This window comes from Barbus barbus (genome assembly GCF_936440315.1).
Source record: "Barbus barbus genome assembly, chromosome: 3".
Classification (NCBI taxonomy): Eukaryota; Metazoa; Chordata; class Actinopteri; order Cypriniformes; family Cyprinidae; genus Barbus; species Barbus barbus.
This window is the reverse complement of record NC_136731.1, coordinates 24,879,225-24,891,837: the sequence shown is the minus strand read 5'-3', so window position 1 is coordinate 24,891,837 and position 12,613 is coordinate 24,879,225. Positions and strand designations below refer to the sequence as shown.

Here is a 12,613-nt window from a genome sequence, read left to right as displayed (position 1 = left end):
ATAAATTAAATGTTAAATTGTATAATTTTCATGACTAATTAATTAGACATGCTTTTAGATTAATAGCATTTAATTTGACCATTAAAAAAAAAGAGTCCAGAAAAATTCAAACGGAAAAAAACGGAATCCAGAAAAATTAAAATGGAAAAAATTGAATGCAGAAAAAAATTAAACGGAATTTGGGGAAAAATAAAACTGATTTCATAGGGCTCTATATCTGGAAATATTTTGGTTATGAAGCAAATGAGAATATCAACAAATAGAACTTTGGATTTTAATTAGTACATGTATTAGTAAACGTTAGTTTCAATTAACATTTAACTAAGATTAATAAAAGATGAATAAATAAATCAACAAATGAAGTACCTCAAGACATTTTTTTGTTCATGTAAAATATACCGCATGTTCTCAACTTGTTACATTTATCTTTAAATTAAAAAAATTACCCCCTTAATATTGTGGCAGTTTTTTTCTCCGTGGTATCGAAAATGGTATTGAGTATCGATATTTTTCAAGGTATCGTATCGAAGTTAGAAATTCCAGTATCGTGACAACACTACTGCCCGTCAGGACGCTCTCGATGGTGCAGGTGTAAAAAGTCTTAAGCACCCGAGAGGGAAGTCTAAAGTCCCTTAAGCGTCTCGGATGGTACAGACGCTGCCTGACCTTCTTCACCAGGGTGCTGGTATGACAGGACCAAGTCAAGTCCTGCGTGATGTGAACACCCAGGTATCTGAAGCTGTCCACTCTCTCCACTGGAGTCCCGTTGATCGTGATCGGCTGGTATGACCGCTCCTGCTTCGTACTGAAGTCCACTATCAGCTCCTTAGTTTTGCTGATGTTCAGGTGTAGACTATCTGAGATCAGGCCCAACACAACAGTGTCATCAGCAAACGACAGAGTTAGAGCCGGTGAATGAGGTTTACAGGTTTCATAGAAAGAGAACGATATGCACCAAATGAGTCGCTGTAGAAACTGAATACTTCAATGGTTGTGGTGCGCTCAACACGAGAGACAACGCAAACGCAATGACGTGAAATAAAACGTCCTCATGTATTAAAGAAGAGTGGCTTGATTAAGTGCTGGAAATAACGGAGGATGTGCAAAGAACGGTAACAACTCTGAAACATGTACAGTCACACACACGAGTATTGTACAAACTATACTTCATAATGATGTTTAGACAGCTATAGAAGAATTCATGTTCACGTTTTTTTATATCTAAATTACAGATCTCAGCTTAAGTTTTGCTTCAGTTTGTATTCTATTCTATCAGTTTAAATAGTTGTTTGATAATATATTATGTTAGGGCTCTATTATAAACCTGATAAATAAATGACCTTGTTTTTGAGTCTTTGAGTCTCTTGCTCATCAAGGCTGTATTCGTTTCAAAAATACAGAAAAAACAGTGATATAGTGAAATATTATTGCAATTTCTAATATTGGTTTCCTATTTTAATGCCTATACTATAAAATAGCATTTATTGCTGTGATCAAAGCTGAATGTTCAGCATCATTACTCCAGCAGTGTCCCATGATCCTTCAGAAATCAGTCTAATATACTGATTTATTATCAGTGTTGAAACTGTTGTGCTGCTTCATATTTTTTTGGAACCTGCTACTTTTTTCTTTGATTCTTTGATTAATAAAAAGTTTAAAAGAACAGCATTTATTCAAAATAGAAATATTTTCTAACAATAGAAGTCTTTACTATAATTTTTATCCATTTAACACATCCTTGCTGAATAAAGTTTATTTAACTTTCTTTAAACTTTTTTAAAGTATCTTTAAAAAAAGAAAGAAAAAAAATTCTGATCCCAAACTTTTGAATAGTTTATATTGTAACACAAAACACAACTCTATTTTGACTAAACACTGTTCTTTTTAACTTTTTATTTTAAAAAAATATCACCGGCCCCAAAAAATACAGTATAAAAAATTAAATAAAATAAAAAAGCAGTACAACTTTTTCCAACACTGATTAAAAATCAGCATATTAAAATGACTTCTAAAGGGACATGTGACTCTGAAAATACTGATATACTAATATACTTTCTGAAAAAGTATATTAAAATGGAAAACATTTATTTTAAATTGAAATAATATTTCACAATATTATTTTGTGAAATAATATTCAGTATTTTTGATCAAATAGATACAGCCTTGATGAACATAAGAAACTTCTTTAAAAAACTTTATTGATTCAAACTTTTGAGCTGCAGTGTATTGTTCAGTAAAAATGTTTTCTCAGGTAACCTAAAATATACATCATTTAGTTACATCGAGGGTCAAATCAAATATAAATAGCACATTAAAGTTGTTACACACTTTTTTTTTGTGTGCATGCTGTACAGGTCTGGTATAAAGAATGCTTTTGCTCAGGTGCCAGAAATGTCCGCTGAATAGAGAAAAGTTTTGCTCAGCAAGAAAAAAAAAAAAAAATTTAGAATTAAAATGAAAAATTAGAGGGCACATTGCTCCCACGGGTCCTTTAATTTGATAAAGCTAAATTGAAGAGTTTTTAAGGCCTTAGACAGTTTTAAATGTTAAATGGTATAAGAAATAATTTTTCAAATTGCCTTAAATAGATTAAGAATTCTGCAGATACCTTGTAAATAGTAAAATAAAACTCTTTCCTTGATATTCGTTGATATTTGTGTACTGAAAATGTTTTTGATTGACATTTATGGTATTTATTTTATTTGGGCTAGTTAAATTAATTTTCGGGCTACCAAAATCTGAAGAGTACCTGCCCGAAGGGCTACCAGGGATTTAGAAATTTTGCGAGCCCTGGTATTAAATCAGTTTCATATCTACTCATTTACCATGATCCTGTAATTCATGTATTTTAATATTCATATATGTGACCCTGGACCACAAAACCAGTCATAGGTCGAACTGGTATATTTGTAGCAATAGCCAAAAATACATTGTATGGATTTTCTTTTATGCCAAATATCATTAGGATATTAAGTAAAGATCATGTTCCATGAAGATATTTTGTAAATGTCCTACCATAAATGTCAAAACTTAATTTTGATTAGTGATATACATTGCTAAGATCTTCATTTAGACAACTTTAAGGCAATTTTCTCAATATTTAGATTTCTTTTTTTTTTTTTGCACCCTCAGATTCTAGATTTTCAAATATTTGTATCTCAGCCAAACATTGTCCTATCCTAACAAACCATACATTAGGGCTGTCAAAAAAAAAATTTGAATTTCGAATATTCATTGAATTTAAAATAAAAATCCACATTCGAATGCAAAAACGCTGTATTTGAATTTTAAATGTGTGTCAGGCAGCCTTATACGTTGCACACAAGATGCGATGACGATGTAGGTGTCGTTGCATTTTAATGCTTTTTTTAGTCTATCCAGTTGAACCTACTAGATGCGGCGCTGCTCATTCAAAATATAGTGGAAAAAGAGAACATCAGTGCAGAGATGATGTTGTTTACGTCAAAACTGAAACCAAGCCGTTCACACAGAACGCATATTATGGCATTTTCTAGAGGGGCATCTATCACCATTGCACTTGCGTCTCGCACGAGAGCGGCATGTTTAGAAAGCCATGTAAAATTAATGCAAGTGCTTTATGGCGGTTTTCTGCATCCCACTGCATCTCATGTTTTTAAATGAAAAAAAGTAGGCTACTCTGTGTGATTGGTTTTCGGTATTAAACTATACATACTTACGTGATGCTTGTTTTTTTAATTGTTTAAGCTATGTAATTATATATGGTTTATAAAAATTATTTTAAACATTATGCACTTTTTTTCAAAGATAGTCTTGTGTTTTTATTGCTTTTGAAGAAACATTCGTTAGTACGGTAATAGTTTGCTCTGTGCCCTCTTGTGGCCTCAGGAGAAAAGCCAAAAGCTTTTTTTTCCCCCTAATAGAAATTATGCCTTTTAAATTCGAATATAATTCGAATTTTGATCAAATTTAGTGCAAAATTTGAATTTAGTTATTCAGCCAATTTGACAGCCCTACCATACATTAATGGAAAGTTTATTTATTCAGCTTTCAGATGATGTATAAATCTCAATTTAAAAAAAAAAAACTGACCCTTATGACTTTTGTGGTCCATGGTCTCACATTAAGATGAAAAGTTTCAGGAGAATTCAAAAGTTAAAGTCAGCATTAAATAGAATTAAAAATTAAATGGGAAGTTGGCAAAAAAAAAATTTTTTGATTTTTGAGCTCAGACTTCTTGAATCATTTAGTCCACTTAAACCCTGACTTCTTCTTACATTCGACCTCAAACTCGCATTCAGATCAACAAATGAATAGATCCAAGTCTTCACACCTTTTTAATTTATTTTTTTGGTACCCTCAGATGAACGACAATATGGCAATATGGGGGGAAAAAGATCTGTCCCTGTATCTGTTACATTGCAACTTTAAAGAGTTGTCTTACACAAAGTGTGTTACTTTTAGACTGGTCTCTAGTTTATATTGCATTAGACCCAAGGTTTAAAAGGCAAAAGAAGTCCAATAGTTTGGATTTGAGCTGTGGCACTCGTAGTAGAGAGACCGATTTAATTTCTGCCCGATCTCATTCAACTGCCTGCAGATTTTCTGCTTTCACTATCTCTATTCAATAGCAAGTGGCAAAAGATTAAAATAACAAGAATAAAGAGGGTAAAGTCTAGATTGACTGACCTATCTTTCATAGAGAAAAAGATGAGCAGGTGGATTGGAAATCACCCCTCCTCCCTTTCAAGGTGACCTCATTTTTTTTTCTCATCTGATTAAATTCCTGCTTTCGCAATCGCGGCAGATGATTGATCCGGTTATTCTGGAGTTTAACTTTGAGCATTAAACCAAAAATTGGTTCACAAAAAAATTTATGTCTCTGTTCTGGTTGTTCATTTTTGCGGTTTTTGTATGTATTTTTAGAGTGAAAATGCTAACGGGACATCTTTCGTTTTAGCACATTTAATTTACCTTTTGTAACATTTTACAGAAAATGTTTGCTCTGCTGTAATCTGTCATCTTCCCTGTCTCTCTCTGTCCTCTCAGGGTGGAAATCACTTTGATCAGTATGAGGAAGGTCAGTTGGAGTTGGAACAGGCATCTTTGGACAAGCCCATAGAATCGGTAAGGCACCTCACTTTGTACTGTTAACTAGAACGGCTGCTTCCTGTATGTGAGAGTGTGGATGATTGGTCCAGTCAGGGATAGCCACACCACCTCTATGGTCAGACCCTTCCCTTATTTTAGAGATAGTCAAATCACATCCTTTTCGGTAAATATGTCAGCACTCCCTTTCTGGAGGCCACCGTAGACCCCTTCCCTGTTCTCCACCCCGGCCTTTAGTGAACACATCTGGTGTCATCACCTGTGTGACTGTATAATGAAGACACAGGTGAAGGAGATCTGTTGGATTGTACCAATCACTGTGATCAGCTTACTGTTTTTTTTTTTTATTGTTTTTTTGATCACAGATGTGAGTGAGTATGGATGTGCTTGTGTGATGTTAGATGGTATTCCAGAATGAAGTGTTTTATTTGGACATCTCTTTGAAATGTGAAGTGGATGGCACACTGGGGAAAAGGTGAACGATACAAACAGTCATTCGCAGTCATGCGCATACAATGTATAATTCAACACTGGCCAGTGTATAACCAGCATGTAGATCTTGATCTGTTATATTGCTTAATTTTATGAGGAACAGCCTGGTCCAAGGCCGTTTCAAAGAACAGACCTGGAGTGTTTGTCCGCGTGTACATGAGTAGGTCCCTCTGACAGTTGACCTGGATGAGCTCGATTCAGCTGCAGTGTAGGAGGATGCCAAGGGCCCTCATGACAGCCACAGTACATCCAGACCACAGCACAGTTAGCACTCTTTATTTAAAGGTTGAGTTATACAAGGTAATAGAAAAGGAGAGGCTGTTTACAAATACAACCGGTTGAACAAAGAAGATAATAAACTATCAATTAACCTAGCAATCCAGAAATGACCATAATATATTTTTTATATGCTATTGTTCAAATGTTGTCAGTAAGATTTTTTTTTTTCAACAAGGATGCATTACATTTGTTTAAAGTGACGTGTAAATGATCAAATATAAATGTTTAACGTTGCAATAGTTTTTTTTTTCTTTTTTTTTTTCAAATAATCACTGATAAATAAACAGTTTTTTTTACTTTCTATTCATCAAAGAATCCTGAAAAAAAAAATTGTTTCCACAAAAATATTAAGAAGCACAACTGTTTACGGCGTTAATAATTGTAAAAGGAATGTTTTTTGAGCAGCAAATCATCATATTAGAATGATTTCTGAAGGATCATGTGAGACGAATAAACTGGAGTAATGACGTCTGAAAATGAAATTTTTAAATATATTAGAAATTATTTATTATTTAGTTATTTTAAATGTAGTTCTATATATATATATATATGCATGCACACACACATACAGTGGTGTGAAAAAGTGTTGGCCCCCTTCCTGATTTTTTTCTTTTTTTGGATGTTTGTGTCTCTAGTCGTCGCTGCGCTCTTGCGGTAATTTTGGTCGGCCGGCCACTCCTGGGAAGGTTCACCACTGTTCCATGTTTTCACCATTTGAGAGAGCACTGTGGTTCGCTGGTGTCCCAAAGCTTTAGAAATGGCTTTATAACCTTTTCCAGACTGATAGATTTCAATTGCTTTCTTTCTCATTTGTTCCTGAATTTCTTTGGATCTCAACATGATGTGTAGCTTTTGGGTTTGGATTTTGTTTTCCCTTCATAAAAAAAATCCTGTATTTAAAAACTGCATGTTGTGTTTACTTGTTATCTTTGATTAATATTTAAATTTGTTTGATGATCTGAAACATTAAAGTGTGACAAACATGCAAAAAAATAAAAAAATCAGGAAGGGGGCCAACACTTTTTCACAGCACTGTATATACATATGTAATACTATGTAATATTTAATATGTAAAATACAGATAATACAACCAAATGATTGAAACTCTAGTTGAGACAAATCTGCTTAGTTTGCTTCTGTAATCAGCTAGTGTATTAAACAGGCACACCAAAACTAGCTGCACAAGCTCACGATGCATAAGCCACCAAATAGAGATTATGCTGTAGGTTTGACGTTGAACTGTAACGGGCCCTATAGTTCAATCTGTCCTGCTGCAAATAGACTCCCCTAAGCATAAAAGGCAAAGAAACAAAACCACCCAAACGCACCTTCAGAAGCTGTGCGTCAACTCTCAGAGCTAGACTTTAATACTAAAGGACAGGCATCCAGTGGTTCAATTAAAGCGCTCTGTCAATGTATTAACTCTGAGTCAGTTAGATTTGTCAGATTCGGAGGCAGACCTTTGTTACGCGGACAGACCACCAATTCAATTAAGCAACTGGTCTGCGTGTCTGCGCCATTTGATTCAAGCTAGACTGACCTGATTAAGATATGAACTACTCAGTGTGTCGTCCACAGTGGAGCTAGAGAAAGAGAGACTGTGTGTGTGTGTGTTTTGATTGCGAGAAAGTGGTGTGTGTGTGTGTGAGCACATTAGTGCCCAGTATCTTGTGTGTGTTTTTGTGTAAGTGTTTGTGTAGGACAGTTTATTTCAGATATTTTCAGTATTGTACACAACTTGGGGTGTTCGACATTTCTCTCCTGCAGCGAATTGGCCCCAATTAGCTAAGCAGCTCTGACCCGGTTTGTATCTGCACGCTCTGCTCTCCTCCTCCTGTCTCTTTAGGGGCTCCTTGTAACGCTTTCTCACTCTCTCTGTCTCTCACCTCTTCTCTCTGTCTCTCTCACTATCTCTTTGTTTCTCTCATCATTCTGTCCTCTTTCTGTCTCTCCAACACAGTGATTCGGTGTACAGTACCCTCTGTCATTATGTGCTGGCATGGTGCTTGTGCAACTGGGACTGCATTTTTCGTTGACTAGGCATGTAGATAATATCGCAGGCAGCTCTTGTCTCTCTCCGTCTCGTTCCTCTGGTTTGCTCTGTATTTCAGGGGCTTGCATGCCTGATGCCTCTCCTCCTCTCCATGTTGTCCTTTCTGCTCCAGTTACACTCAGACCCCATGACTAAGGCAAATTTATGCAAATATGATTAGGTAAATTCTCAAAAATTTCCTGTTTCTTTCTATTCTAGTATCAGTTTTTGTAAGACGTCTTTCATGGCTAAGAGTTTTGTATCCCATATAAAACATCTGCAGCCCTGTCTTTAAAAACAGGGCATCTGTTTAATGAAAAACACCTGTTTGTATTGAAATGACAATTTTTTCCATGTACATTTGTGTCAAAGCTCAACAATTAGGAAAAAATGTGAATGTCCCAGTTGAGCCCAATTGAGTTAAATTTTATCACATTAAAGTGTATATATTTTGATTTAATTTTTTTATTATTTTGTTTTATGGTAAATGAAATGATTAATTTTATTGTTTTGTAATGTTTTTAAATTGTGAATACAAATTACATTGCTTAAAATTGCACTTATTTTTATGTATGTAATTTAAAAGTACATACATTTTTGGTATAGGATAAGTGACAGTTTAAGCAGGAAGTGCAATGGGGCAAGCAGACTGGCTGAAAAAATCCTTTTTGTTAAGTGACACTGGACATGGTAAAAGTGATCTTAAAATAACATTAAAAAATATTTCTCTAGAATGTGTTATCCTTTATCAACTTTAAGTCTTTGACTTTTTTAATGATATAATCATGTCTGTTAATCTCTTAATTTTTTAAACACAGAACACAAAAAGCATTTTTCATGTCTGGTTCCGAATGGGGTACAGTTTTTTTTTTTTTTTTTTTCTTCTCTTCCATCAAAATTACTCTGATCTCATGCTCAGATCTATTTGGTATAGTTTGGAGCAGCCACCGTCCCAGAGTGTGAGTCAGAAGGACAGGAGAAAGAGCAGGAGAGGTGGCCTGGTTGCCTGCCTGAACCAAATGATTCCTGCTCCTGCACTATTGTCTATGGAGGGGTGTGGAGAGTAGAGCTGCCACACGCAGTGTTCGTGAAGAGCAGAGACGCAACACACCGCAGAAAACGATGGCTATCACTGTCAACTCTTTTACATTTAGAGTATAATATACAGTTCATAATGTTTTCTCAATCGCACAACAACATATGATCTTTCATTTATTTGCCACCCTTTTTCCTGCTCTAGGTCTAGAGTGTTAGGGCTATTTTCCACCAAACACCAGTGGTGTATTTATATCACAGAAGTCCTAGCAGCTGGTCCATTGACTGTGACAGCCATCGCTGCATATAAATGTGTGTGTGTTCGAGCGCTGTTTGCCACGCTCTTGTTTTTCCCCATGCCCCTCCTTTGCCAATCATTGTGTGTGATCTGTAGGCTGCTAGAGGTCTGTGGTAATCGGGATCTTCTCTTATTTTCCCATATCTACTCATTTCTCTTCTTTCTGGCTCTCTCAACACCTTTGTTTGCATGTTAAGTCAGTAGCATTAGTTTCTCTCACATACACTCCCCTTCATCTTACTGTGTATCTCAACACTCATCTTCCTTGCTCCCATCCCCTAACCCAAGGAGATGTGCACTGGGCAGTGACCGAGTCCGAGTGACTGACAAACATCACAAATTGGATTATCGCTCTTGGTTTGAGTTCTCTAGAGGTTTCACTTTGACTGCTGCAGGAAACTCAGAATGACTACATTGATACAGCAGAATAATCTCTTCATTCTCTCAATGAAGCTCTTGGTGATCTTCTGTATGAAAGTTAACCCCAGGAATGTTCTGATGGAAAGGTCAAGGTTTGCCATTTCGAGTGAGCACTGACCTGTTGATGTGATCCTCTCTGCTTGTTAAGCTGTGATGTAACAACAAATGTTTCTGGATCCAAGTCCTCCACTCTGTTTCAGTTGAGAATCTCAACAGCCGTTAATAAGGACTTTTTATTTATAGCACACATTTAATTTAAGCTTTCAAAAACTCAATGTACACAGTCTCTTGGCTTACGACATCCCAGTCACTAATATTTTTAATGATTCAGAAAAGATGAATCACTCTGTCTGGCCACAAGAGATTTCAGTATGGAGATACAAGTAAGGATTATGATATTTTGCTGGTATTGCAGCAGACATTGAGTATATAATAGCATCATATGTTGTTTGCTTTTGGCATCTGATAAAGTGGCAGTAAGGAAGGGAATGTGCTAGATTACTCTCCTTCTCTTCCATAAGCAAACTGACACAACACCAGCTATCCAGGTCCCCACCACAAAAAGACCTTGGCTAGCCCATTACCCCACCTTAACTTGGTAACACTTTCCCGCTCTGATCTCTCTGGCGCTTGGTGGTTGTTTCTCTGTTTAAAGGACTGACCTTTTGGCGTCCAGCTGTAGAGCATGAAGGTCAGCAGGAGCACAGTAACCTTATAAATAGTTCCATCAGCCACCACTGGCTGACTGCTACAGTTATTTGATTTTACATTTCCATTGGTCAATGAGACAGTTCCTAGTGTGGTTGTGTCACTTTAAGGTGGTTCTTATTTCCAATGTATCAGCATAATAGTTTTTAGGCAAATCTAGAGAGCAGATGCTGTCTTTTCAAATTTTTAATGTACAGAAGCACGTTAGATACTAGAAATGGGTTTGTTTACTCACAATTAATTTACAAGGTGGCATGTTTTTATAACCGCGCCACTGTGAATTTCCCAAGCATCAGTAATGCACAATATAAAATGTCAAATTTACTGTGATCTCATTCTCCTAGACTGAAATTCAGGTCAGTCTTAATGAAGCTGTCACAAATACCTGCACATGCACATCTCTGCCCTGTTTTAATTTAATCCCTCCTTCCTCTCCCTCTCTCACTCCCTGCTATTACTATGTTGATAACATCACTCTCTATCACTCTTTTCTTGTGGGAATGTATCTGTTTGGACAATATAACATTCTTTGTTTTAAAAATAATTTTATATGAATTAACTGCCAGTTAGTGGATGTGTAGATGTGTGAATTCACTGTGGTAATGTAGTGGATCAAATAGACAGTGTGACCAGTAGAAAGCTGTAGAGATTGGCCAGTTTCTTCAGTTTGTGTGACGTTTGACTGTTCTTTTGACAGCCCAGGGTTTAAAAGCCAGGTTCGTATGGACATGTTTTCACTCCACTTGCACTGCTGTTGGATTATTCGGCGTTGTTGCTCTTCATCTGTCTGTTTTATTTTAGTGCATTCATCCGCTTGTCCCCACAAAACCCACCCGCCTCCCACGTCTGCCTGACGCGCCATTCATGGGGCCGGTGATTGGCCCCCGGCCATGTTTGACTGATTCTGATGGGCTTAAATTAAGGATTAGACTAAACAAAGACAGCTCTCTTCATCAAGTTCTGTTTCTCTTGATCTAATGGTCTCCTGTTTGGGAAAGAGGAGTTCACCAATGCTATGTAAAGTGCTCCACTCTGCAAGAAGAGGTAATGTGAGGTCAGCTCAACGCACACTCTGTTTAGATGCTCCACCAGTCCTCAGTATGATGAAATACTGTGTGTTGTTAGCAGAGGATACTGCAGAGCCACTGCATTGCAGGCCTTTTGGGCTGGGCTTACTGCAGGCACATCTGCACTGCTGATAAACCAAAGATCCTAGGACTTGCGCTCTTTCGATGCTGTCGTCTCGTCTGTACGTAGTGAGCTCATGTATCTTCTGATTAATTCTGTTCTACCGTTGGATTTTCTTTTTTAGAGATGCATGCGAGTCCCTTGCTGCAATTGGCCTTATGCTGGTTTTGATGTGTGCTCTGTGGTCTCCTCTGCTGACTATAAATACAGAAAAGGAAATGATCGTTATCCCACGGTCTTGTTCCTTTTTTCACCCCTGTAATTTGAACGGAAGAACATGCACAGAAGTGTTTGGATATCCAGAGGCCCAAAGGGGATTTTGCTCGAGATGAGCATTAGTGCAGCTCCCCATGCTCTAACCATCTGGAGAAAACGTTTCCACGTTCTATCACTACACATACATACACCCAGTATTGGTTATTTTATTTTAACATATGTAAAAAGAGAGATTGACCAACGTTCATTTGTATGGCCAATAAGATACTGATTCTTTTTTTTTTGGGTATGATAATAGCAAAGATGCAGAACTAATTTTTAGTAATTGTTAGTTCTGCTTTTTTTATATAACAACAATAATGTTTTATTAATTAATTAATTAATTTCTCTTTTGCATCGTTGAAATTGAAAAATTTATTTCAAATAAATGCTGTTCTTTTGAACTTTCTATTCATCAAAGAGCCTTGTATTACTGTTGCCTCAAACATATAATGCAGCACAACTAGGGCTGGGTTGAAAATACTGATTTTAATCAATTCTCATTTTAATTCATTCTTAAATCATAAAAATCAATCCATGCTGTTTTCAGTTGATGCGTGGACAAAATTTAATGAAACATTAACTGTACCACTCCTCCAATCCAATGAATTGCAACATTTCTTTGTTACATTTGATGTAAGTCTCAGTTTTCAAATTGTCAATTTTATTATGAAATTCATAATCATCTCTTCTTTTTTACTATTAGCTACTGCACAAATTAACCGTGAATGAACATCAGAAGGTGTGTTGAAGAAAACGTGGCATCTCATCACTCAATCTGTGTTTCATCATGTATATTTTAAAACAGTAATATTTCA

General features: G+C 36.3%; 1 protein-coding gene across 9 annotated transcripts in view; it reads left to right on the top strand.

Moving 5' to 3' along the window:
- The window catches only part of LOC306853004 (G patch domain-containing protein 8-like), a 37,155-nt gene that overhangs the window by 7,596 nt on the left and 16,946 nt on the right, over window positions 1-12,613 (top strand). For 4 of the 9 annotated variants that reach the window (XM_079390151.1, XM_079390152.1, XM_079390146.1 and 1 more), the window contains one exon: window positions 5,029-5,106. Coding sequence is in view for 2 of the 9 variants with exons in the window: in XM_079390146.1 (XP_079246272.1) it covers window positions 5,029-5,106 (78 nt within the window). In the remaining 7 variants the exon portion in view is untranslated. Of the gene's footprint in view, window positions 1-5,028; window positions 5,107-7,626; window positions 7,667-11,049; window positions 11,069-12,613 lie in introns of all 9 variants that reach the window. The other 5 variants (XM_079390154.1, XM_079390149.1, XM_079390153.1 and 2 more) reach the window with 2 other exon arrangements.